The sequence below is a fragment of the Camelus dromedarius genome, chromosome 1 (assembly GCF_036321535.1).
Source record: "Camelus dromedarius isolate mCamDro1 chromosome 1, mCamDro1.pat, whole genome shotgun sequence".
Classification (NCBI taxonomy): Eukaryota; Metazoa; Chordata; class Mammalia; order Artiodactyla; family Camelidae; genus Camelus; species Camelus dromedarius.
Genome location: NC_087436.1, coordinates 80,476,676 through 80,501,666, shown reverse-complemented (window position 1 = coordinate 80,501,666; position 24,991 = coordinate 80,476,676). Strand labels below are relative to the sequence as shown.

At 36.5% G+C, this 24,991-nt stretch overlaps 1 protein-coding gene across 6 annotated transcripts in view; it reads left to right on the top strand.

The window, feature by feature from the left end:
* WDFY3 (WD repeat and FYVE domain containing 3) overlaps positions 1 to 24,991 on the top strand; it is a 242,948-nt gene that overhangs the window by 140,779 nt on the left and 77,178 nt on the right. For all 6 annotated transcript variants that reach the window (XM_064485992.1, XM_064485989.1, XM_064486001.1 and 3 more), the window contains 13 exons: positions 1,464 to 1,576; positions 3,864 to 4,095; positions 5,284 to 5,384; positions 5,545 to 5,763; positions 8,968 to 9,149; positions 10,753 to 10,984; positions 12,316 to 12,476; positions 15,048 to 15,159; positions 16,944 to 17,134; positions 18,193 to 18,345; positions 22,174 to 22,247; positions 22,327 to 22,488; positions 24,023 to 24,117. In XM_064485992.1, the coding sequence (XP_064342062.1) occupies positions 1,464 to 1,576; positions 3,864 to 4,095; positions 5,284 to 5,384; positions 5,545 to 5,763; positions 8,968 to 9,149; positions 10,753 to 10,984; positions 12,316 to 12,476; positions 15,048 to 15,159; positions 16,944 to 17,134; positions 18,193 to 18,345; positions 22,174 to 22,247; positions 22,327 to 22,488; positions 24,023 to 24,117 (2,027 nt within the window). The remainder of the gene's footprint in view (positions 1 to 1,463; positions 1,577 to 3,863; positions 4,096 to 5,283; positions 5,385 to 5,544; positions 5,764 to 8,967; positions 9,150 to 10,752; positions 10,985 to 12,315; positions 12,477 to 15,047; positions 15,160 to 16,943; positions 17,135 to 18,192; positions 18,346 to 22,173; positions 22,248 to 22,326; positions 22,489 to 24,022; positions 24,118 to 24,991) is intronic.

The following is a 24,991-nucleotide window of genomic DNA, read 5'->3' as shown; positions in this document are numbered from 1 at the left end:
GTTATATAAGTTAATTCATACATTAATTTTGTGATTATTTTGTGCTTAGCTTTTTTCAGTTATCATAATGCCTTTGAGATGCATCTAAATTATCATGTATCAATAGTTTGTTTCTTTCGGGGGGAGGATATCGCTCAAGTGGTAGCATGCATGAGGTCCTGGGTTCAATCCCCAGTACCTCCTCTAAGATTAAATAAGTAAACCTAATTACCTTCCCCCACCAAAAAGAACAAACAAAAAAAGAGTTTGTTTCTTTCTATCGCTGAGTTGTATTCCGTGCTGTGGATATACCTTGCACACTTTAGCCATTCAAAAGGTAGCTATATTTGAATAACCTTTTTTAGTGCAAGAGAAGCAGTGCTCTGAAGCAGCATTTAAAAAAAATATTTTCCTTGAAATTTCCTAGCCAAATAGATTTAATGTGTAAGTCATCTTGTCCCTCTTTTAAAAAAAAAAAAAATATATATATATATATACTTGTATATCTTTGTCACTTTCAAAATATAAGCTGCTCTCTTTATAAGACAATTTTTTTCTGCTGTTAAAGAGTTCTTTTTTCACAAAACTTCTGCAACTTTCCTAAAAATGATTGGACTCTACTTGTAATTTATATTTTTTCAACTGACTCCAAACTAATGGTGGATTAAGAAAAACCTTTGTGGTTAACATTTGTTAAACAGTATTGTACAGGGCAGTGTGCTCAGCCTTGGTAATGCTGAGATGAGACAGTCTCTACTAACTTTGGCAGTCACATTATGGATATATTCAGAGACCTAAAATACTGAAAACAGCACGGAGATTTTTCCCTGATCCTTTCTGGTAATCTGCTTCTTTTAAAAGTAGAGAGTGTCAGCGAGTGAAAGAGAGAGACTATCTCATACCTACTACTCGTATTTTACTAAGTAACTTTTACACTGCCTTCTTAGATAAACAGAGTAAGCAATGGAAACCAACCATTTGGACATGCTCAGTTTTCACAGTGAATGAATTATCAGAAGGAAAGGTCCTATGATGATATAGGCACTTACCTGCTGATAAGCCATAGGTTATAAGCTAATTGCATATTGCACTCTGTATGAAAAAATGGCAAACTTTTTTTCTGCTGTAGAGAATAAAAAATTCAGAGATGTATTTTTTTCCCTCTTTTAGATGATGCCATAAATGACTGGATATAAAAGGCTCCTATTTGTGTAACCCCTTGACATGTCGCTGTATTTCTGCCCATCACGTTCCAGGAGAACATGCTCCTCAGATTTCATTTTCTAACTTTTCACAATATTTGATGTTCTTTTCAGTGCTTGGAGATTTAAACATAAAGTTAATATATATTATAATAACTCTTTGAATTGCTTTGGTATTTTAATTAGTCTGTTATAATTCATTAAATCATATTTTTGTGTGTTTATTTAATGAATTATATGGTGTTCCCAATAAGGAATAACTTTGTGTTGTCTCTTCTTTAGGGAGTTTTTACGTTTGGCAAGTCCATTAAATTGTGGTGCCTGGGACAAAAAACTGCTAAAACAGTATAGGGTCCACAAACCAAGTTCACTGAGTTACGAGCCAGAGATGAGAAGTAAGTTGACCTTTGAAGTTCCGTTTTTTGGTTTATTTTATAAATGAAAATCATGTAGGGGATGAATATTATTTCAAGAAGTTTGACTACGAATGAAAGGAAAGAGAAAGGTTTGTTGTTCTTGTTTCATTTACTGTTATTTAAGTAAAGAAACATAAGATCTGATCTACCAACTGAAGAAGGGAGCATATGGGGATGGGGAAGGAATCATTGAAAGAAGCAAGATCCAAAGGAGATGAGAATTATGTGCAGAATAACCCTTGACTTGGAAGGGGGATTTCTCAGGGAATCCGTAATTTCTTTGTCTTTCTCAATTAGCCTTCGCTGCCTGGGTTAAAGAGTGGTTGACTGGATTATGAACAGGCCCTGGCTTTGCAGGACAGCTGCTGCAGGAGGACATGGAGGGCAGGAAAATGTAAAATACTAATAAAAGTAATTGAAGGGACACACCAAGGAGTATAGGATGGATAGAGGAAGAAGTGAAGTCAAGCAGCTAGTGGTAGACTGGGAGAAAAGGGATAGGTCGCTGGGCTGGAGAAGAAAAGGGATAGGCCGGACCCAAAAGCTGATGTAGTGAGAGAGAAAGAATGGGAGAACTGGAGGAATGATGCAGGATGATGGCAGTCAAAACTGGAGCAGTAAGACAAGCAAAGAAAAGGAGCATGCCCAAGTTGTGGCTCTGGAGTGAAGAGCTGAAGCTTATTGGTGGAATGGTGATCATAGGAGCGAGATGCTAGATGGATTGTTCGTGTGGACCTTGACTTACCCCTGTGCACTGGCAAGAATTAGTACAGAGGAGAGGTGCAAACGCAGTGCCAGCAGTAGTAGGTGGCGGTTTCATAGAGGGATTTCATGATAGGATTGCCGATGAGGAGACTCCAAGGACAAGTGTTTGCATAAGGCTGGTGGAAGGGTGATGGGGAGGAAGAGTGTTAGCAGAACGTAGGCACTGCCTACCAGTCCGGCAAAGACCCGGGAGAAACACCAGATTCCATCCACTCAACAGCTGTGGGGAAAGAGTATTCTCAGTAGAGCTCTCAGTGGCCCTAGGTGTCCTTCCAATGTTAATTTAAAAATTTTGTTGGTTTTTAACTTTGCAATTTATTTTGTCTCGTTGTTAGCTATAGTTAAAGCATTTGCGTTGATGGATTGAAGTGACCTTTACTAGGGAAGCAAGCAGGAAAGAATAAAACTTAGAAAAGTAAAATAGCTGTTCTGAAAGAATGTAATAATTATTCAATTCAATCCCATTATTTAGGTGAGAATCAGAGATTAAACAACCTTCAACTGTTATTTTAACCTTAATTTTTCCTCCTGCCATTTATTAATATTGATTAGTGAATACTGTTTTGGAAACCTTAAGATCTTTTGGGTTCTAACACAGTTTTATTGGGAAACAGGGTATTTGAATTTTTCTTGTCAATTGATAGACATCCCTTACATGTATATATATATGTTTTGTTATTGTTTTTGTACTTTACACAGTTCTTTAGAATTGACAAAAATAGTTCCTTTCTCTAAGAGAATATTGAAATATTTTTTATGGTTGCCTGAATGCATGGCACTCTTAAGAGAGGAATAGTTACATTCTTGTGGTTCATCTTGAGAGGGAAGATTTTTCTCCATTACATTAAAATATATTCCTGAAAAATAGGACAGCCTGTTTAAATTTTTTTGTTCTTGAAATTGTTACTATTTGCATGCATATAAGAATTTTTAAATTCAAGTATTTTTATGATCTCATGTTTAATTTTAGTAGTTATAAGGGAAGAATTTAAAATGGGGAGAAAATGGCAGAAGCGAGCTTCTGCTATTTATGTCTGATTTTTTTTAAATAAGAAAGATGACCTATTTCTCTCCATTATAATACTTCTTGCATATTTTGCTTTCTTCTCAAAGAAAAATAATAAATAACTTAGAGAAATAAAAATGTAATCTGATTTTTATAAATCTGTAATTTATAATTAAATTATAATAGTGGCTTGGACAGTGGTCATTGGTGATTTTTATTCTTCTTGTATTTGATCTTTCCTTGTGCCGTTTAGTTTCCAACATTTCTGCAATGTGTTACTTTAGTAATAAGTAAGAAGGTAAAAACACATGCTATTTAAGTTTAGAAATGAACATAAATTATGTTAAAACTGGATAATAGCTTTGGGGTTTAAAAATAAAATTATTGTGTATATTGAAACTAAAGACTAGTATTTAAAAATAAATCAGCCTTGTAAATTCATTATTTTAGAAATCTACGTGATATTTTTCCCAAGAGATTTTCTTTGACTTACAGGTAGTATGATCACATCTATGGAAGGTCTGGGTTCTGATAATGTTTTCAGTTTACACGAAGATAACCATTACCGGATAAGCAAAAGCCTAGTAAAATCTGCAGAAGGAAGTACTGTACCCCTGACCAGGGTTAAGTGTCTGGTTTCCATGACAACTCCACATGACATCAGACTTCATGGGTCATCAGTTACTCCAGCTTTTGTTGAATTTGACACATCCCTTGAAGGGTTTGGGTAAGGATTTTGCAAGGTAGCCAAGCCTTATTATATTAATTTATACCTCAGTCTTGCCTTTGATGAATAGAACATTGGTTTTAAATCTACTTGATTAAAATATACTATATGCTATATATTTTCAAATGATTGAGTTCTTTAAGCATGTTATTTTAATATTTTTTGGATTCAATTATTTTCAATTATTTATTATACTAAATAAATTGATATGGTATAAGAGTCAACAATCTAAGGCGCATGGTCCAAATCTGTGTTCGTAGGTTTTTTTTTAAATAAAGTTTTATTATAACACAACCATATTCAATTATGTGTATATTGTCTATGGCTGCTTTCATGTAGAGTGGCAAACTTGAGTAGTTGTAATAGAGACCATCTGATCTGGTCTGCAAAGTGTAAAATATTTACACTCTGGCCCTCTCTAGAAAATGTTTGCCTAGTGCTGATTTAGTACAATAAAGTTACAGATATTATGCAAATTAAAATTAGATTAAAAGCTCTTTGGGTTTTATCATCATTTTTTCCCTCAGATTACCTTTGTATCTTATACATGAGAAGTATTCGGTTACTATCACATTAAATGAGTAAATACTTTCAAGTAGCAGAAAAAGCTATAGTAGCAGAAGTAACAAAAAGAATCTATAGAGAATCTAGAAGAGTATGTTTATAAAGTCCATCAGCCTCAAAATGGACACATGCTAATAGAATAGATCTATGTTTATACCATTGTTTGTAGGATTCTTATACATTGTCTGAAACTCTAAATAGTGTTTTAAGAACATTGTCGTGGGTTATTACTGAACAGTGAATTAAAACATTTGGGAATAGGCAAAAGTAATCAGAACAGTGGTTACAGAAGAGAATGACTCACTAGAAAGGGGCACAAGGGAATTTTTCTGTGGTGATGAAATTGTTCCAATGTCTTGTACAGGGTTACACATTAGTGCATCTTACCATATGCAAATTATACTTTGATTTTTGTTTTAATTTTTTAGAGTGGAGATTTTTAAAATACACCCTTTTAAATTCTCACATAATTAAAAGGAGAGGACTTTGTTAGGCATCTAGATTTATTCCATGATCTCTTTATCTCTAGTTAATAGTGGCAGTTTATTTCACTGTGGTAAGTACATAGTAATAAGAGAAGAAAACAGTTGCTCTCTAATACTTACGTTGTCTTTTCTTTAATAGCTGCCTGTTCCTGCCCAGTTTAGCCCCTCATAATGCCCCTACAAACAATGCCGTCACAACAGGTCTTACCGATGGGGCCGTGGTCAGTGGCATTGGTTCTGGTAAATATTACTTTCTATGCTCATGAGATTCTTTTTTTTTTTTTTTTCATTCAGTGAATTATGTTTTATTTAGAGATTCTGCCTTTGTTGGCATCTTTTTTAAATATAAATATGAGTCAACACAAACTCTTTCATTGTTATTTTTCTACTTTCACTTTAGGTGAAAGATTCTTCCCTCCTCCATCAGGCTTAAGCTACTCTAGCTGGTTTTGCATCGAACATTTTAGTTCTCCTCCAAATAACCACCCTGTCAGACTTCTGACTATTGTTCGCCGAGCAAATTCTTCTGAGCAGCATTATGTGTGCCTTGCCATCGTTCTGTCAGCGAAAGACCGGTCTCTGATTGTTTCCACCAAAGAGGAACTGCTCCAAAACTATGGTCAGTAGCTGTCTTCTTCTTTCTGCTTCTTGTGATTAGTACAAGTGTTAAACTTCGTTTTAAAATTCAGTTTTAAGATCCAGCTGGTAATTCTTTTCTAATTTAAAATCATAGACTAGAACAGGTTATATGAAATCTTGAATATTGTTCATCAGTGAAGTTTTAAGGCATTTTCAAAAGAAACTTAGAAAACAGCAGAGAGAGTCCCTTAAATAAAGATTCATCTCTCCTTGCCAAGAAATCGCAGCTTTTGCTAGGAAAGCAGGTTGCTTGTGTAATATATTTTAGTAAGGATTTTCATTGGCTGTGAATTCTGCTTAACTAATGAATATTCATTGAGCACCTGCCTACCATATGTGCCACTCTGTGCTAGACACAATAACACAATTTAATTACTTTAGTCATCGCTTACCTTCAAGACTTAATACATACATTTAATAATCCTAATTCCTTCCAACATGTCATAATGTTACATTACTATGTAAGAGAACTTCATACTCAAGGCATTCATGAAGATCTTCCTAAATGATATAAATAACATAAAATGTAAATCTGAGTTCACTGAATTTTATTTGCTCTGAATATAGGTACTTGTATATAAATGTACCTCTTTTTTATTATCTAATTTTGTTTTTTAACTAACTAAATAAAATAATAGTACACATTGCTTCACCTGTGGTTGGTATTCACATATTAATTGAATATGAATGTTAGCTTCTCAATTAGACTGTATGGCTTCTTGTCTTATTTAGGATTCTTCATCATGATCAGCACAGAGTTAGGCATCAATGTAGTAAGTGCTTTAAAATCTTGGTTAGGACACTTTATCTGCTCTTTTGTGGCATTTGATTCTGTTGATGTTTTCTTCCTAATTAAAACTATCTGTAGTCTTGCAATTTGAGATTACCTACTCTCTGTTCTCTCACCATTTCTCCAATGTCTCTCTCAATTTCCTTCAACAGCTTTCTCCTCCATCTTCTTTTAAAAATTAGTATTCTTCAAGCTTTTACCTTTAGTCTTTGTAGCCAACCTGCTCTTCATGAGAGGAAAAAAAAAATCACCCATTTCTATTAGTATTAGGTCTTGTTACCCGCAGGATCTCTGAAATTAAAATCTTTCAGTTTGTCTGTGTCCCAGGCTTTGTCTTCATATTTTCAACTGCATATTAGACATCTTAACATGAGTAGTCTTCGTTAAACAGCTCAGACTATAAGATTTGTTCTTAAAACCTGCATCTCCTATTTTCCTGTTAAATGACACCCTCACTACCAGTTAGCCCATTCGGAACCTCAAGTCAACCTTGAAAATACCCTATGCCTTTTTAATATTTCTTGAATCTTCTGTTCCTTCCTATGCCCACTGTCGTAACTGTTTAATATTCTTTATCACTTACCTGGACTTCATAGATCTTAATTCTTTATTTGTTTTTGTCTGCCTACCCTGCTAGAACTCTTCATTTCCCACACACAATGTTATTATCTTTGTAATCTCGGGAGCCCTGCCACCCAAAACAGTGCCTAGCACATACTAGACCTACACACATTATTTAAAGACAAATGAATGAATGAGAAGAAAAAAAAATAAAGAGAAAGAAATACAGATAATTTGAAAGGGAAACAATGAGAAAAGTGAATAATAATGGAGAATTTGGGAAAAGGATAGAATTTAATGAAAAAGTTAAGGATTAACTCTAGGGATATTTCAGTAAAAAATGTTTTCTAACTCTGTCATTTTCACTGAATGTAATTTGCCAGACTACTTTGGTCCATATATCACTAGAAATTTCAGTAACTTATACATTTGTGATACATGTGATGTGACTACTGCAAAGATCCATCCTCTGAACAGCTGTAGCCCATTAGGATGCCTAGGTAATTAAGAGTTGTCAGAAACCAGTAGGCTCAGCAAATATCCTGCTACACCACTGAATGCTGGGTATGTCTTAGTTTAAACCTGAGTCAGAGTGTGAAACTCTTGGAAAATTTTTATAAGAAACATCTTCTACAGTTCTCAAGAAGATTCAGTCTGTTAACCAGGGAAGGGAGTAGGAAGAGTTCCTGGTTTCACCCATGCCTTTTATCTTTTGTTTTGCATCCCTTGGTTGTGGAACACTAGACCTTTCAAAGCTGTTTGACTCTGCTTTTTCTTAGTTCATTAAAATCTGTTGCTAATTAGGCCACAATGTGGATAAGATGCTGCCTTTTTAGGGGTCTTCACATCGGTAAATGTATATTCTGAATTGTCATTTAAAAATATAATCTCAGCATAAAAATATAATCTCATGCAGGTATTTTTAAGATTCCCAAAATAGAGTATTTTATTTGTAGTTCTTTCTTCAAATAATTTAAACTTAAAATTTTTAGTATATTTACATACATGTGCTTGTACTGAAAACTGGTGGGTCTGCTTTAAGTTACATGGTTAAGATCAGCTCTTTTTAAAAATTTTTCTTGGGCTGAGGGGAGGAATGACTTTCTAACATCTGGTTTCTGCTGCTGCCCCACCCCCTTTTGAATACTATATAAAAGGTAAGATAATTTTTAACTAGCTTAACATTAAGATTAAATTAATACTTAACCCATTTATTTCCTAGCATGATTTGATAACATACTAGGTAGGAGAGAGAAGCCAGATTAGAGTCAAGAAGTGATTGCAGCATGTTAGCAAGTCACCAGAGTTGTCAAGTGAAGCAGGAAACTTGGATTAACAAATACCTTTCCACTCCCTGAATCACCTCTTTCCTACCAGCTGTTGCCAGACTAGGGTCGGGGCAGTACAGCCACAAACTAGGAACAGGTAGTTGCCCCCTTGTATCATTGAACAGAGCATCCTTGGTTCTTGTTCTAACCAGTGCTGTGATCAGATACATGTCAAACTAGAATTTTAGAAGACCTTTTATAACAGACCATGACAGGTAAGAATCAACTAGTCTCTTTTTGTTGTCTATTGTAACTTTATTTTACTGTCTTTTTTTTTTTTTTTACTTTTTATTAGTTGTTATAAATAACTGTATGTATCTTAAGCAGAACAAAGCAAAATGTATCCCAGGTTTTACTTTTTTACTACAGTTAAAGTTACTGAATGAATAGGATATTTTCATTTACATCATCATATTATCTTAACATAGAGTGAAAGTCTAGATATGAATAATTGTTAGCATGAGGACGACGTTGAGTTTTTAATTTTTCCCCCTCTTTATTTTAGTTGATGATTTTAGCGAAGAATCATCTTTTTATGAGATTCTGCCGTGCTGTGCTCGCTTCCGATGTGGAGAACTGATAATTGAGGGACAGTGGCACCACCTGGTTCTGGTGATGAGCAAAGGGATGCTGAAGAACAGCACTGCAACCCTCTACATCGATGGGCAGCTTGTCAGCACCGTGAAGGTAAGCCTGCTTGTGCTTGTCAGTCCCAACTGCCTTTACAAGATATTTGAGGGGCCGGTGTGCTTATGTGTGTGTGTCTGCAGGGGTATTTTTTTAAGTTGTCTTAATTTTAAACTGACCTTAAGTACGCATTTGAACAGTGTGTGAGGGTCATGTGGCTGGCTCAATTCATGTCACTTTATTAGAGAAGACTCGAAAGGCGTGCACTAAAAAAGTTAATGCACATGTTAGTGCTTGAACTGGATTACTAAGTGCTTTTTCACCGCCCAAACCAGTTGGAAGGCTGGAAACCAGCTGGATGCCTAAATAAATGATGAACACACTATTTTGTCACTTCATTGTTATTACTGAATGCAATCCAGTAGGTTCTATACCCCTTTAGAGCTAGAATTGTTTTTACTCATTTTTGTTTTCAGATCACCCTGATTAGTCCCGGATAATAATAGTAGCTGTTTCCTTATCATTTGTTGAAGGAATGAATGTATAAATATTACTCTAGATAGCTTTACTGCATACAGTATTCAGAAGCCTCTGTGACTACATTTTCTTCCTTAGTGATAACTTACTGTGGCATTGTGTTTCAATATGATAAACCCTAAAATGAACTCTGTGGGACTAGTGATTTATTTTCTTGATATACTGGATTGCATTAGAAATGGATTTATAGATTCTTTAGTAGGTTGCTCCTACGTTATTTTTAGTATTACTGAAATAAAAATGTTTTCAACTTCCTGAATTGAGAAGTAAGAGTTTATTATTGATATATTGCCATCATCATCGTTACTGTGCCAGTGAGAAGTCACAGTCCTGTGACACCAGCTTTAGTTCACATTTTGACCTTCATACTCATACTGTTACCATCAAAAGGAATTCTTTAATATGTGGAAGAACAGATGTGATCTGAAGCCCGGACAATGTGACAAAACATTCTATGGAAATGTTTTTCATTCCATTAAGTGATGAAACTGCTTATACCACCAGAAGCAACTTGATTTCCTTATCTTTTATACTCTAATTATATATTTATTGTGATGAGCTGAATGATAATTTAAGCATCTTGTCAGTAAACAGTAGTATGATTTTAAATCTGAAAATATACTTTTCACTGGGATTAAACTGTGTTTATAAATCGTAGCTGATGATAGACTATTCATTTTTCTAATATTTTTATAGCAGGTTACCTATTATAAAACACTTTTCGTGAATAATTTTATATAACAGACTCACACTGAAAGTAACATAACTAATTCAGTACTTGAATTCCATAGTTGGAAATCTGTTTTATATCAACTTGAAAAATTCATAGCAGCATCGTTAATTTGGTATGCACGCCAACCGCACAGTAACAGCAGCCCTGTATTGGACTGTTGCCCTTTCTAGCATTAGATAGTTGATCTGTATTACAGCATTGAATAACAAATTTCCAGCTTGCATGTCAGGTTCTAGTATCTTGGCCTGCCCTCATGTTTCTCAACCCAAGTGCTTTTGTACATTTCTGAAATCATACAGCCTTGGGATAATGAAAATATACACAAGAAGTGGTTATTTTCCTGATGAAAGTGTTTGTGGTCAAATCTCACGTTTGCTTTTGTTTTCTGCATAGCTTCATTATGTCCACAGCACTCCTGGGGGCTCGGGTTCTGCAAACCCACCGGTGGTCAGCACAGTCTATGCTTACGTCGGGACTCCACCTGCCCAGCGCCAGATTGCCTCACTGGTTTGGCGCCTGGGACCCACGCACTTTCTGGAAGAGGTTTTACCTCCTTCAAATGTTACTACCATTTATGAACTAGGACCAAATTATGTTGGAAGCTTCCAGGCCGTATGCATGCCATGTGAGTAACTTACTCTTTGTTCTTAAAGCTGTATAAGGCTTAACCTCCTGTGGTGTAGATGCATGGATAAGTACATGTGTGTGGCTAAAGCTGCACATTACATGTCTCTTAAAAAAGGGCCTTCTCCTCTCCTGTTCTTCAGCGCAATACTCTCGACCACTCCTATTCATAAGTGCTCTCCTCCATTGATCATACTGTCCTTTCTTGATCTTTGTCTTCGTGCGTATTCCTAATTTTCAGTTTCTCTTATAGGCTCCAAGATGTAGGTGTATACTTTCTAACAGTCTACTGCCAACCTTCTTCTCTCTGTAATTTCTCTTATTACATGAAGCAGTTTGAAGTCTGTCTACTCTGGTTAAAGGAAAGAAGGATGGGTCTAGAAAACACACACGTATTCTTTAGGTTAGACCAGTTAACATCCATTTTCCTCGTCTTTATTCCGGCAGTCCTTTCTCCCAAAAGGAAATTGGAATCAAAGGAATTGATGTTAAAGTATAATTCCTTTGCAGTACTTTTTCCAAATGATGTCTTCCATTCTCTTGTTCTCATTCTACCAAAGTTCTCATAAGAGTTGGGGCAAGTATGCTGTAAATGGTAATAATCTTATGGCTAAGTAATTTCTTTCACTTAGGTTCTTGATTTAGATAGCATGAAATAATAGCTAACAGTTACTGAGCACTCAGCGTGTGCCGAATAAGTTAATATGCACGGAGGACATAGCTGTCTTGAGCCCTTCACATGTATCTGTTCATATCCTCAGAACACTGGGACTTAAGTATTGTTATCGTCCCCATTTTATAGACGACGAAACTGAGCTGCAGAGATGTATAGGTCACATAGCTTTTAAGTGATAAAGCAGAGGTTCAGAGTTAAGCTATCTTGTTCAAAATTTGTGTTACTCTGCCATGTTGTTGAGAAGAATAAAAAGAGGCATAAATGGGGGCTCTCGTTGGGGAGGAGACCTCGTGGTGCAAAGATCATGGGCATTCCACTCATTTTTATTCCCTTGTTCCTTGCAACAATGGAAAGTGTTTTGTGATTTGTTTGATAGCAGTTAAAACTCTTTCTCTTTCTTTACATTATGCTGCATATTAAGCATACTTTAAGAGCAAAATTTGGAGTGCAAAAGCTTTATGACTGGATGGTTTTCCATATTTGTAATTAAAGAAAGAAATGAAGAGCTATTAAACAGTTTTTAAATTTAGCTCCCTATTCCACTTTAAAAGATTTTTCAGGTGTGTTCATTTAACGATGATAATAAGAATTAAAGGGTTGTGTTAGGATCAGGAGAAAAACTGACAATTTTGAAAAGGATTATTCTTCTTTTGAAGGTAAAGATGCAAAATCCGAAGGGATGATCCCATCTCCTGTGTCATTAGTGCCAGAGGAAAAGGTTTCATTTGGCCTCTATGCACTGTCTGTGTCCTCTCTAACAGTGGCAAGAATTCGGAAAGTGCACAACAAGTTGGACAGCAAAGCTATCGCCAAGCAGGTAAGCAGAATGATTTCCCAGTAAGCTGTGCCTGGTTCTCACTGGGAAGATGTGCCAGAGCTTCCTTGTGGGCACCACCCAAGTATGAGTGGTTGCTAAAAAACAGTGCCTTTCGTGTATTGTTTTGGCTTCTGTGCCTTTGAACTTAAGCCAAAACTTATTTAGATATTTAGTTTAATTTGGAAAAGTTGAGAATTTCGTTCTAAGTGCATGGTTTATATTAACTCCAGTATTTTTCTTGGCAATTGAGAAATTGAACTTTAGGAGACTAAAGGAAACAATTGCTGTTTTTTAAGGCTATAACTTTTTTTTGTATAACCTACTAAATGCTGAACAAAACACATTTTGTTCAGGACCCAGCAGTAGGTAATAAAGAGTAAAATTCTTGCCTTTATTAAGGTTCTTACATTCTAGTGGAAGAGGCGGACAATAATAACTGAAGGAATAGCCTGGTCGTAGAGTGGGTTAGAAGATGAAGAGTGCTACGTAGGAAAATACAGCAGGAAGGGGGAGAGAGAGAAGCTTATGGCTTTAGGTAGGTTGGCCAGAGGAGGCCTCACTAAGAAGGTGTCAAGGCAGTGAACCATGAGAGTACGGAGAGTGGGATGTGTGTGTTACCCCAAAAGAAAAAGGAAAAAGACCCCAGTTCTTGTCATACTAGAAATAGAAGATTACCAATGGGAGATGGTGGGCGTTGTATAGGGAAAGAGTTTGTTTTTTAATTGAAGTGCAGTCAGTGACAATGTGTCAGTTTCTGGTGTACAGCACAATGTCCCCATTCATGCATATACATACATGTATTTGTTTTCATATTTTTTTTTTCATTAAAGTGTAATTAGGAAAAGAAAAGTACACCTCCACGAATGGGAGACAGCTGATCCAAGGGGGAGAAAGCAGTGGTCTTTGTCTGCCCTTTTGTCTTATACCCTCGCTCTAGAGGTGGTCTTTTGATTGATTGACGGCTCTTGTCCCTGGAATGCTTAGCATGTTTGGCCCCTTTACGCGTGTCCTTACCCATGGTGTACACAGAGAGACCCTTGGCGAGGGGTGGGGGGGCCTAAATCGCAATGGTAATTATATCACAATGAGCATTAGATCATGTTCGGTAGGGTCCTTCTCACTGCTCAACAGTTGGGGCTGTCAGGTTCTAACCGATTTCTTGGTGACTTAAAAGAAGTGAAGTCCTTGTACGCTGGAGGCATGCATCCCGCCGTCTTCTGGATCATCCTCCCTCTCCTCCACCTATCTGCCCAGTGTCCCCACTTATCTAACTACCTAACATATGTATGGGGTTGGGGGGCTTGCATTCCAGGAGTGTAAGTGCTGAGGCTCCAAGGAAGTGCATGGCTGCCACAGAGGCACATGTGGCTCCAACAGAACAAGAGAAGGCCTGAGTAGCAGGCAAGGTCAAAGTGGAGTCACTTTTTCTGATTTGGAGAAAACTGTCAGAAGAGTAGTTGGGGAGTGAGGGGAATACTGAGAATTACGTTTTGCAAAAATTGAGAAGTGTATTAGACATCTTAGTGGAGATATCAGAGCCACTGGAAATACGAATCTGAGTTCAAGGGAGAGGTCTGAATGTCATGAGTGTTTGTACATGGTGTTTAAAGCCACGAGACTAGGTGCATTCACCAAACTGTAGATGTAGGTAGAGAGGAGGAAGGGTTTACAGGCTGGGCGTTCCAGTGCTGTGGAGCTGGGGAGGTGGTGAAGAACCAGCAGAGAACACTAACTAAGGAGCCAGCAAGAAAGGAGAAAAACTAGGGTGTTGTAGAAATCAGTGATTCACTGTGGCAAATGTGTCAGAGCAGTCAAGAAAGATTAAGGCTGAGGACTGAGGACTGACCACTGGGTTTAGCAAGGTGGAAGTCATCCGTGAGCTTGACAAGTGATTTTGGCTGATTAGGGGAGGCAAAGCCAGAGGGGAAGGAAATCAAGAGGCTGGAAGGAAACGATTTGGAAACAGTAAGTATCGACAAGCTGTTGTACAGAGCTTTGTCTGAATATGTGTGTGTGTGTGTATATACATTATATATAAATATATATATATAATATGTATGTATAATCTTCTAAGGAACAAAAACTGCATAAACTTAATTCTACAGGTAGCAATAGATTTAGTCTACAGATTATTTTTGCTTTAAAAGTGCATTGGGTGTGTATGTGCAAAATTTAACATTCCTTTTATGTGGGTGTGTTTTACCCATAAACTTGGATAATTTATGTGACCTTTACTTGAATATGGAGTAAAGCAAGTATTATATTCAGTAATCAGGAATACTGTGAGGCAGGGAGTGATGAGAATCTTTAAACCACAACAGAGTTTCATTCAGAAAGACCCCTGAAGCTGATTCCTGAGACCACTTCACCATCTTTCAGTAGATTGTATTTAACTTACTTCCTGTGAGTTTCCACACCTTTGGAAGTATTTGCACATTAAAAAAAAAAAGAATGCTCGTGTTTTTAATATTCTAATAAGCAGAGAGTAAAGATAGGTCCTTTTTTCTTTTCGAATCAAAATGCTCAGACTGTTCCTCTATAGTTACATTGTTTTCCTTTCTTCTCCTTCAGTTAGGCATCTCCTCCCATGAGAACGCCACTCCCGTGAAGCTGATACACAACTCAGCAGGACACCTTAATGGACCTGCACGGACGATTGGGGCTACTCTGATTGGATACTTGGGTGAGTCAGGTAGACTTTGTCCTTTCAAACTTCTTTATTGGTCTTCAAAGCTGCATTCACCTTCTTCGTTGAAGGTGGTGTTTAAGTTTATATCCTGTGGTACTGACCTGTAATGTTCTCTCAGTATTTAGAGATTAATGTCAATCCCAGGCTCCAGACAACTTTAAAAATTATAACTTTTTATAAAATTCCGTTAACCTTTCCCCTCTTTTGTCAGCATGGATGAGCACTGACTGTATACTTCTATATAATTTCAAGGTAAATTTTATACTACATTTAGGGACAGTTGTAAAGACTCAGAAATATTAATGATTGTTATTGCTATATGGTTTGGTTGCCTTAGTGGTGGCACTCATGCTTCTGTTATTTGGAAATGAGCTAGAAATAAGAGCTTCGGAGTGTGAGCATGTGACTCCAACTATAATAAAAGTCAGAGCTGTAGAGCCTCATACTTGTCTGCTTCAAAAGATTTCTTTTTTGGGGGGGAGGGTTAGCTAGAATGTTGAGGCATAACTCAATCAGGCTATCTAAAATTCAAAACTAGCTATTATGTATTTTAATGTTCAGATCAGTACATAATATTGGTTCCTTTTAAGATTAACAAAAAGTGTTGGGCCAGTCAGCATCCTACCTGTTCACTATCAGTCCTAGGCAACTTTTATTGTCCCAGGCATGTGCACATCTCCTAACTTAGTCTTTCTTTTTGACCATATTGTATTAATAAAAGTTTCCTTTATGCTAAGGCACATGGTAGTTTTTCTTTATTCAATTAAGCAAGTATTTACTGAGCACTGACTGCTCTATGCCCTGTGCAGAGATACAGCAGTGTTGTGACACAGCAGGAAGAGCAGTGAATGAACAGCTCAGAGATTTAGGTTCTAACCCTTGTTGTGTCACTGGATTCATGCCAGACATTTGAGCTCTGGGGATGTCATTTTTCTTATCTATAAACTAGTAGTTCTGGCCCTAATTACCTTAGAGGATTGTTTTCAAAATCCAGTGCCATACATATTACAGTATTGTGAATACTGCAAGCCACACAGAATATAAAATGCATTATTTGCTTTATTTTTGAAAAGCTCAATCTTGATCGGTAGGCAAATGACATTCAAACATTGCCTTTAAAAAAGAAAAAAAAATAGGTTAGGAATGTATAGAGATGAATTTTTTTGTTTGTTTAATTGACACAAAGTTAGTTCCAGTACCTGTTCCCACATACTTCTGCTCTTCCAGGATCACTGATGTTCTGTTATTCAGACTGTGTAACTAAGAGCAGCTTTGAGCAGTGGTCAGTAATATGCTTTGTTTGGCTTTTCTGTAGGGTATGCTTCACCCCTGCCAGGTCGGCTTCCCCATCCCATTTCCCAGCTCACAGAGTTGACGTGCTTTTGCTCTCCCCAAGCTTATTCTCCAACAGTACCTAGTAAGGCATTCTCCCTTTCCGCAGAAATACATCCTCAGGGCCTCGGTCCTTGTGAGTCTGAATGCTGCCCAGGGCACATCATGGAAGCATTGGTGCTTGCTCTCAAGCCCAGGTCTTCTCTGCTCGCTCCTTTGCTCCCAGTTCTTCTCTGAAAGTATATACATCAGCATTTACTGCCTTCCCCCAAATTCTACCTTGAATTTTTTTTTTCAAGAATTTCTCTTTTAGGCTAGAAGGGTTTGGGGGGTTTCTTTTTTAAAGTATAATTTATAATTAATTAAATATTTCTTAAGATAATGTATTCAGTTCTTGTGTACAGTGGGGAATTTATTTTAATTATTTTTCACTGTCTTTTAATCAGGAGTAAGAACATTTGTTCCTAAGCCTGTTGCCACTACTTTGCAGTACATTGGTGGAGCTGCAGCCCTCCTGGGCCTGGTGGCCATGGCCTCCGATGTGGAAGGGCTCTATGCTGCAGTCAAGGCCCTGGTTTGTGTGGTCAGGAGTAACCCACTAGCCAGCAAAGAAATGGAAAGAATCAAGGGCTACCAGGTTTGTAACCATAAAGCTTGGTCGTCACTTTACTTTGCATTAAAGGTCTTCTAATTGTCATGGTTATTTGTTTTTTCAAACTCTGAAAGAATGATACTGCCCAAGTAGACTTGAAAAGTTAGTAGTTTTTATTAAAACTAACATTTCAAGTGAGAATGTGAGTTGTTTGTTAGTTTGGAGTTATTTTTCTCTGTGGAAATAGGGATTAAATGAAATGGGGTCATGTTCCCACTGCTCTGGAGACTGCCAGGTTGGGAGGAGGTCCGGAGCCCTCCCGGTCCCCCTGGTCTCTCCCTCCACACCCAGTCATCCTTTACCCGCTTCCTTACTCAGCCATGTGAGAGCCACTGTGTGTTATATGGTCCCGAAAACTCACATGCGACTGAAAATACGCAGTGTTCATCACTTACATCTCTACTAGGTTTAGGCAGAAAGCTGCTTATGAGAAGAGAAACAGGTATTTGGAGCAAGATTAAATCCCTCTAGTGTAGATGAAGAACAAATGCCTTCTCTGGCTTTAGCCTGAAGTTCATTGGCAGCAGATAAACTCTTCAGTGTTTTCTGTAGATTTAATTACTCTATTCTGGTAAGTTTTATTTTACAAAACTTTCAAAATGATACTGCAGCACTGTTTATCATGAAAAAAATAGGAATAATCTAAAAGTTCCAATAGTATGAGACTGACTGATAATACTATAACCATTTCCTATGATAAAATTATAATCATGGAGACAGTATTGCAAAAGAAAAATCCTTTTGATAAATTTCTGTAGAGAAAAAGAGTAGAAAATTGTATGCACATGATGACAACAACAATTTAAATGTTTATATGTAAATTGAAAGAGTTTATGTAAAAGTGGATATTTTTATAATAGAATGATGGGATTAGCTGCTTTTCAGACTTCCTGTAATGCTATTTTATCATAATAAAAATTTAGAAATCAGTGTAGAAGTCTCAGGAATTGCTCTGCATAGGGTTCTCCAGTGTGTGTGTGTGTGTATGTGTGTGTGTCCGTAGGACGATTGATAAACAAACATTTGGTATTGCTTTCTTTTAGTTGCTGGCAATGCTGCTTAAGAAGAAACGTTCCCTTCTGAACAGCCACATTCTCCACCTGACTTTTTCCTTGGTGGGAACTGTTGACAGTGGACATGAGACCTCCATTATTCCAAATTCAACTGCTTTCCAGGATCTACTTTGTGACTTTGAAGTATGTATAAGCACGCTAACTGGAAAAATATAATCAATGAATCAATTTCTTATTCTATATTTGATAGAGTTAACTATTAAATAATCTTGTCTCTAAAACATGTTTATATTCTATGATTTTATGATGCTCATGTTAATGTCACTAGTAAGATGTACAAAATAGGGTAGTAATGGGGTTCCTTCTCCCCAAAGATGTTTCATTTTACAAATATCGTAGAAGTGAAACAGTGCATTGCATATGCCTAACTATGGCCAATTCGCTGTTGCTGCTGGCATTATGAGAGGCAAACATATTTTCATCAAATAATTTTGATGGAAACTTTTCCTTAATAAATAGGAGTTAGGCCTGAAATTTTGATTACTAGTAGCTGTTTAGTAAAATACTCCTTTCACCAGAATAACAAGATTTTTATTTCTACTGTCTTATTACCATAACAGCTTCCACTCTGTCTTCTCAGATCTCACATATCTTTCTCCATTTAATTTCTTGTTTGCAACACTTTGCACACTCATCATTATATACTTTACTTTCAAGACTGTGAGATTGGAGGCTTGGGGAGTGCAGAAACCATGTCTGTCTTCACCTTTGTGTCCCTAAGCACTCAGAGTGGTGCGTGGCACCTGATGTTTGCTGTTATGTGTGGCCCTAACTCTTCTTTGTAGCTTCTGTAAGCTGTGTCTTGTCAGTTATTTTAAATCTCTAACAAAGAGGCTGTGTGCCCTCATTGCTTTACTGAAACTTTATTTGGAAGTGTATTAGCAGTCCTCTTCCAAATACAAATCCGTGGCTTGTCCTCGGCTCTCATACCTCCAGCTCTCGTACCCCCAGCTCTCAGTGGCACATGGCGCAGTCTGTTTCCCTCTTCTTGCATCTCTTAGTTCTTTGTTAGCTTTTGGGCATCACTCCCCTCGTTCTTATATCTTTCTCACTGCTTTTCCTATAATTTTCTGATTGTGGAATTTTCATTACTTTATAAAAGTGTCCATCTTCACTTCTTTATCTTTTCCTTTGTTGTCTTCTTTCCTTTAGGTTCTCACCCAGGCCCATAGCCTCATCTCTACAGAGGCAACTCGCAAATCTGAATTTTTATCTTGACATTCGAATTCCAGACTGACTTCTAACTTCTTCCTCAGCATTTCCATTTTTATGTCCCAGCAACACCTAAACCGAACTTAAGATCCTTCCCCAAATTAGTTCTTCCTTTTAACTTCTGTTTCTATTAATAATACCACCATTCCCCCATTCACTGAGGCTTGAAACTGAAAAATCAGCTTCCTCCTTCTGCACTGTTGATACAGTCCATATTAAGTCTGTAGATTCTGCTTCCACATTTCATGTAGTCTGTGTTTTCTGTTCCTCCTGCTACATCCTAACCCAAGCCCTAATCAGTTCTCCTAACTTATTAAGATACCAGTCACTTCTTTCTCCCTTTCCTATCCTGTGTGTTTTTTGACCTCATTCTTTCTAAGATGTAATTGTATCCCTTATTCAAAAACTTCCAGTGATTTTTCTGCACAATAAAGTACACATTTCTCAGCTTGATAGTCAAAGTTCTAAAAAAACAAACCTCTCATTCTTTTAGAAAATAATTAATGAATAGATTTGAGCCAAGCACTGGATTAGGTGCTAAGGGTATGAAAATAAAGGAGAGTTGAGTCAATGCCTCAAGGCATTTGGTCCATTAGAAGAGTGGAGCAAATAGACAATAAAAACTTGTGAAAGCACAGAGATAAATGTATGCGCTAATTATTATGAGAGTACCAAGGAGATCTACTTAATAAGCCAAGCTTCGTTTTCATCTGGTAATTGATACGTTACCTTTAGTTTCAGATTTCTGACTAAAATTTAGTATACAAACATTGGAAGTTTAGTTGCTTTGCAAAGTTTGGCTTCACTCTATCATACCCTGCTCACTTTATGGCTTCAGATAGCATTCCTAGTAACCCCAGACTATAACAGTCAATAAATATTTAATTTACCCTATTTTTAGAACAGCCATTTGACAAATGTAAGTCAAATAACTGTAATAGCACCCAAGCATTTTCTTTTTTAGTGGTTGTTCTAGAAATTGCAATATACATGTGAAACAATTCAGTCTGTCCTCAGGTACATGATTCCACTTTACCGATAGTGTAAAAACCCTTGTAACCGTGTCCTTCCATTTCTCCTCCTGTCCTGTGTGCTACTGTTGTCATACGTTTTACTGTGTGTGTTTATAATCCCCACAATACTTTGTATTATTTTTGTTTTAGATAGTCTATTATCTTTGAAAGGCATTAAAATTATTTTATATTTGCCCACATACCAATGTTTGTGGGCTTTTTTATTCCTTTGTGTAGAGCCAGATTTCCATCCTGTGATGAGTAGTGTGTCTGCCTGCAGAACTTGCTCTAACATTTCTTATAGTGCAGGTCTCTTGGCGATAAATACTCCCATCTGAAAAAGTATTTTCCCTTCTTTTTTGAAAGATATTTTTGCACAGAATAGAGTTCAAGTTGATGGTTTTTATTCTTTTCATCCTTTGAAGATGTCAGTCTCTCCGTTGCCTGAATGTTGCTTCTGCCTGGGCTTTGTTGACCTTTTTAGGTCTGTGAGTTTGTCATTTTCATCAAGTGGGAAAATTTGTAGTTGTTATTTCTTCAATTGTTCCCCTCCCCCTCCCCCACCTGGGCACTCACCTCACACGCACACCTTTTTTGGACTCCAGTTAAACATATTGTTTGATTTGTCCCACAAGTCACTAATGCTCTATCTAGCAATATCTTTTTTTAGTATTTTTTTCTCATGCTTCATTTTGAATAGTTTCTATTGTTATGTCTTTAAGTTTCCTGAATTTTTCTCTGCAGCATCTAACCTTCTGTTAGTCCCATCCAGTATGCTTTTCATTTTGGATATTTTACTTCTTACCTGTAGAAGTTCATTTTGGATCTTGGTTATTTCTGTTATTTTTCTCATCATGTTCATATTTTTGTTACATTCTTTAGCATATGGAGCATATTTAGTAGCTTTTTTTTAAGGTCTCAGTAATTCTATCATCTGTCATTTCTGGGCCTGTTAATAATGGTTGTTTTTTTCCTCCTACTTATGGCTCGTGTTTTTCCTTTTTTTTTTTTTTTTGCATACTTGGTTAATTTTTGATTAGATACTAAATTTCACATTGCTGAGTGCCAAATTTTATTTTATTCTTTTAAAGAATGTTAAGCTTTTCTCTGCCATTGCAGTTACATTGACACTTTTGAGACATGCTTTTAAGCCTTGTAGGGTGGACTTTTAAAATTTTTAGTCTAGTGGTTATTTAGACCCACTACGAAGATATTACTTTTGAGACCTCTACCCAACTTTCCCACATATTATGAAGTCTCTACACTGGTTGGTGGGAGTGCAAACTATTCTCAGCGCCTGTGAGTTCTAGGAATTGTTTGTTGTACTACTTTGCAATGGTTATTTCCAGTTTCGGACACACAGGAGATTCCTGCCATTCGGTTTTTGTATTCAGCATATAGCATTCAGTATTCATTCTATTCAGTATATTGTATTCAGTAATTGTAATTAGTCATTGATTCCAGGGGAATTTTCTATAGATCTTGCCTTTCTAGTTGGTTACTCTAGGAGGGTAATTTCCATAGCGATTATCCCTTTATGAGTAGAACCAGCAGTCCTATATCCAAGCAGTTTTAGAGGGCTACAACAAGTAAAAACTAATAAAGTGGTTACATTCATTTAATTATGTAAGTGGAATAAGTTCTGTGCACTGTGTTTGTGTTTGTTGGATTGGAATTTGGGGTAGTTTTTTAACCTTAACTATACTGTTCTTTATTTTGATTATAGGTCTGGCTCCATGCACCGTATGAACTTCATCTTTCCTTATTTGAACACTTTATTGAGCTGCTCACAGAGTCCAGGTATTAGTTAATACCTAAATAGTTGTTCGCTTACAGAAGAGATGCTAGTACAGTAGATAAAATCTTCTTTCTCTTACAGTGAAGCTTCAAAGAACGCCAAGTTAATGAGGGAATTCCAGCTAATCCCAAAGTTGCTACTGACTCTTCGAGATATGTCTTTATCCCAGCCTACCATCGCTGCCATTAGTAATGTGCTGAGCTTCTTACTGCAGGGTTTTCCCAGCAGCAACGATCTGCTCAGGTAGTAAAAACTTACATGTTTTTCTGTCTGTTAACTGAAAGTACCATTAAGGTTAAGATGATTGAGATGAATATAATTGGTTCCTATGCCTGCATAACATCTGTAAAGTTGATACTAGTCAAGATATTTAAAAGGCATGGAAAATATGCACGTATCTTGCAAAGCCAGTTGTTGTCACTAGTGAATAATAGAATTGGGGTGAGAAAAGATGTTAGAATTAGCCCAATGAGACTGGTTGTCCTAGACATAAAAGTGTGCAGTATAGGAATTCTTGGTCCCCGGCCCTTTTCCCCAAGCCTTGCTACTTCTCAGGTGTGTGTGCAGAAGCATGTGTACACACACTTGCACGCCCATAGGGAGCCTGCCGTGTCTTTTATATTTGTTCTCTATCCCCCAAACTAAGGGTGATGTTTTATTGTTGTACATTCAAACCTGTTATATGATGTGGCTATTATTTTGCTGCCAATGTGAAATGTGGCTTAAGGCATATTCATGGAGTGTCTGTAGAACTGTTCCAATAGTCACATGATGATCCTCATCTTAACTGAAAATGGAAGGGAAAAAACTAACCAAGGTGTTTTCCAAGTAGAGAATTGCTTAAACTGGACTTAATCATTACTGTTCGTGTAATCGCTCAGGTGTCACAGGTGAAATCACACCTGATGAATGCAATACTCACAGCAAACTAATCTCTCATTGTTGTAACATGTAAGGTACTCACTTTTGTATTCAGTCACCTTGAAGGCATTCCCTCCCCACCTTAGGGGGTGGTCATTAGGCTTATTTATTTATTTTTTTTAGTGGAGGCACTGGGGATTGAACCCGGGACCTTATGCATGCTAAGCACGTGCTCTATCACTTGAGCTATACCCTCCCCCTTAACCTTGAAAGCATTTTTTTAACTTGGTGACAGATTTAAAACTGGAGTTTAAAATGTATTTTGGAGATTATCATTATTATTGACAATATTTATTTAGCTCTTATGCTGGTACTATAATGATCACTTTGCTAAAATTATCACTGAAACCTATCAAGGTTTTTTATTCTCTATATTTTTATTCTTTATATTACAAACTAAGAAATTAAAAGTCCTGAAGGGTTAAGCTACTTGCCCCAGGTAACATGGTTAAAAACTGATACAGCTAGGATTTCAGCCTTACCTGTGTTTCCAAAACCCACACCCTCAACTACTAGGCTACAGTGGATGCATATAGATAATGTTAGGACACTTTGATTTGGATCCTGCTATGTGGTTTTCGAAATCATTTGGATTAGTGCATTCAAGGACTCATACTTTTGATGAGGTATATTTTTCCCCATACGTATTTTAAAACATTAGGGCATGTATAATGTTAATTGCAACAGTTCTAGGGGAAGCAAATGAAATACAGCCATGTAAGATCTGTATAAGAGTAGTTAAAATTAGTAATACTATTTTGGTTTTCATTTCTTTGTTTTCTTTTTCTTAGTATCTTGCTGTTTATTTTGGAGAGAAAAAATATAATCTGTAACCTCTGTTTTCTTGTATTTAAAGGTTTGGCCAGTTTATTTCTTCTACTTTACCAACCTTTGCAGTTTGTGAGAAATTTGTAGTTATGGAAATAAACCATGAAGAGAAGCCTGACACTGGTGAGTCAATTCTGGAGTTTGGAACCTAATTACCATGCCCTGTTTTCTTCTGGTACAAATTAGACCTGAATTATATGTGATACTATTATATTACTTTTCTCCTTAACATTACTTTTTTAGGTCTTTTGCAGATGCATTTGTCTTAGACCAAACTTCTACAATATGCAGAAATACAGAATTACCTACACGTTTAATAGGGTGTGGATTTACTTTAAAAATGAAATGTTGGCAGGGGGAGGGGGGTGGATAGCTCAGTGGTAGAGTGCATGCCTAGCATGCATGAGGTCCTGAGCTCAATCCCCAGTACCTCCATTTAAAAAATAAATAAATAAATATATAAATAAATTTTTTTAAAATACTATAAAAAAATTTCCTAATTTTAGAGGATTTATAGCCAATGTTCCTTTAAATAGTAACTCTTTCAGTGTAATTTCTGAGCATTATTTGACATTTTAAAATTTATATACATCCTTGAGAAACACGGATTCTTGCTTAAACGAATTGTATCTATGTTACTATTATTTTCAGTTCCCTGTTAAATATTTAGTAGTCATTGAGGGAAAGAACATTTTACTAGAATCATTTTATGTAAATGTAGAATAAAAATAATTTCTTAAGTTGTGGTTCCTAGGCCCATGACAACCACTTTTTTTTTTTTTTAAGTTTCCTTTGGAGCTTATTTTTCCCACTGTTCTAATATATTTTTCCTGTCATGTATTCTAGAATAGGAGATTTGCTTGGAAAGCATTGAAAAGACATTTTAGATTAACCTATAATTAAATTCACAGTATTTTATATTGGTTCAGCATAATTTACATTATTAGCCTGTTACATTACTCCAAAATCATGTCCCAGAAATGATTTCCTTTAAAAC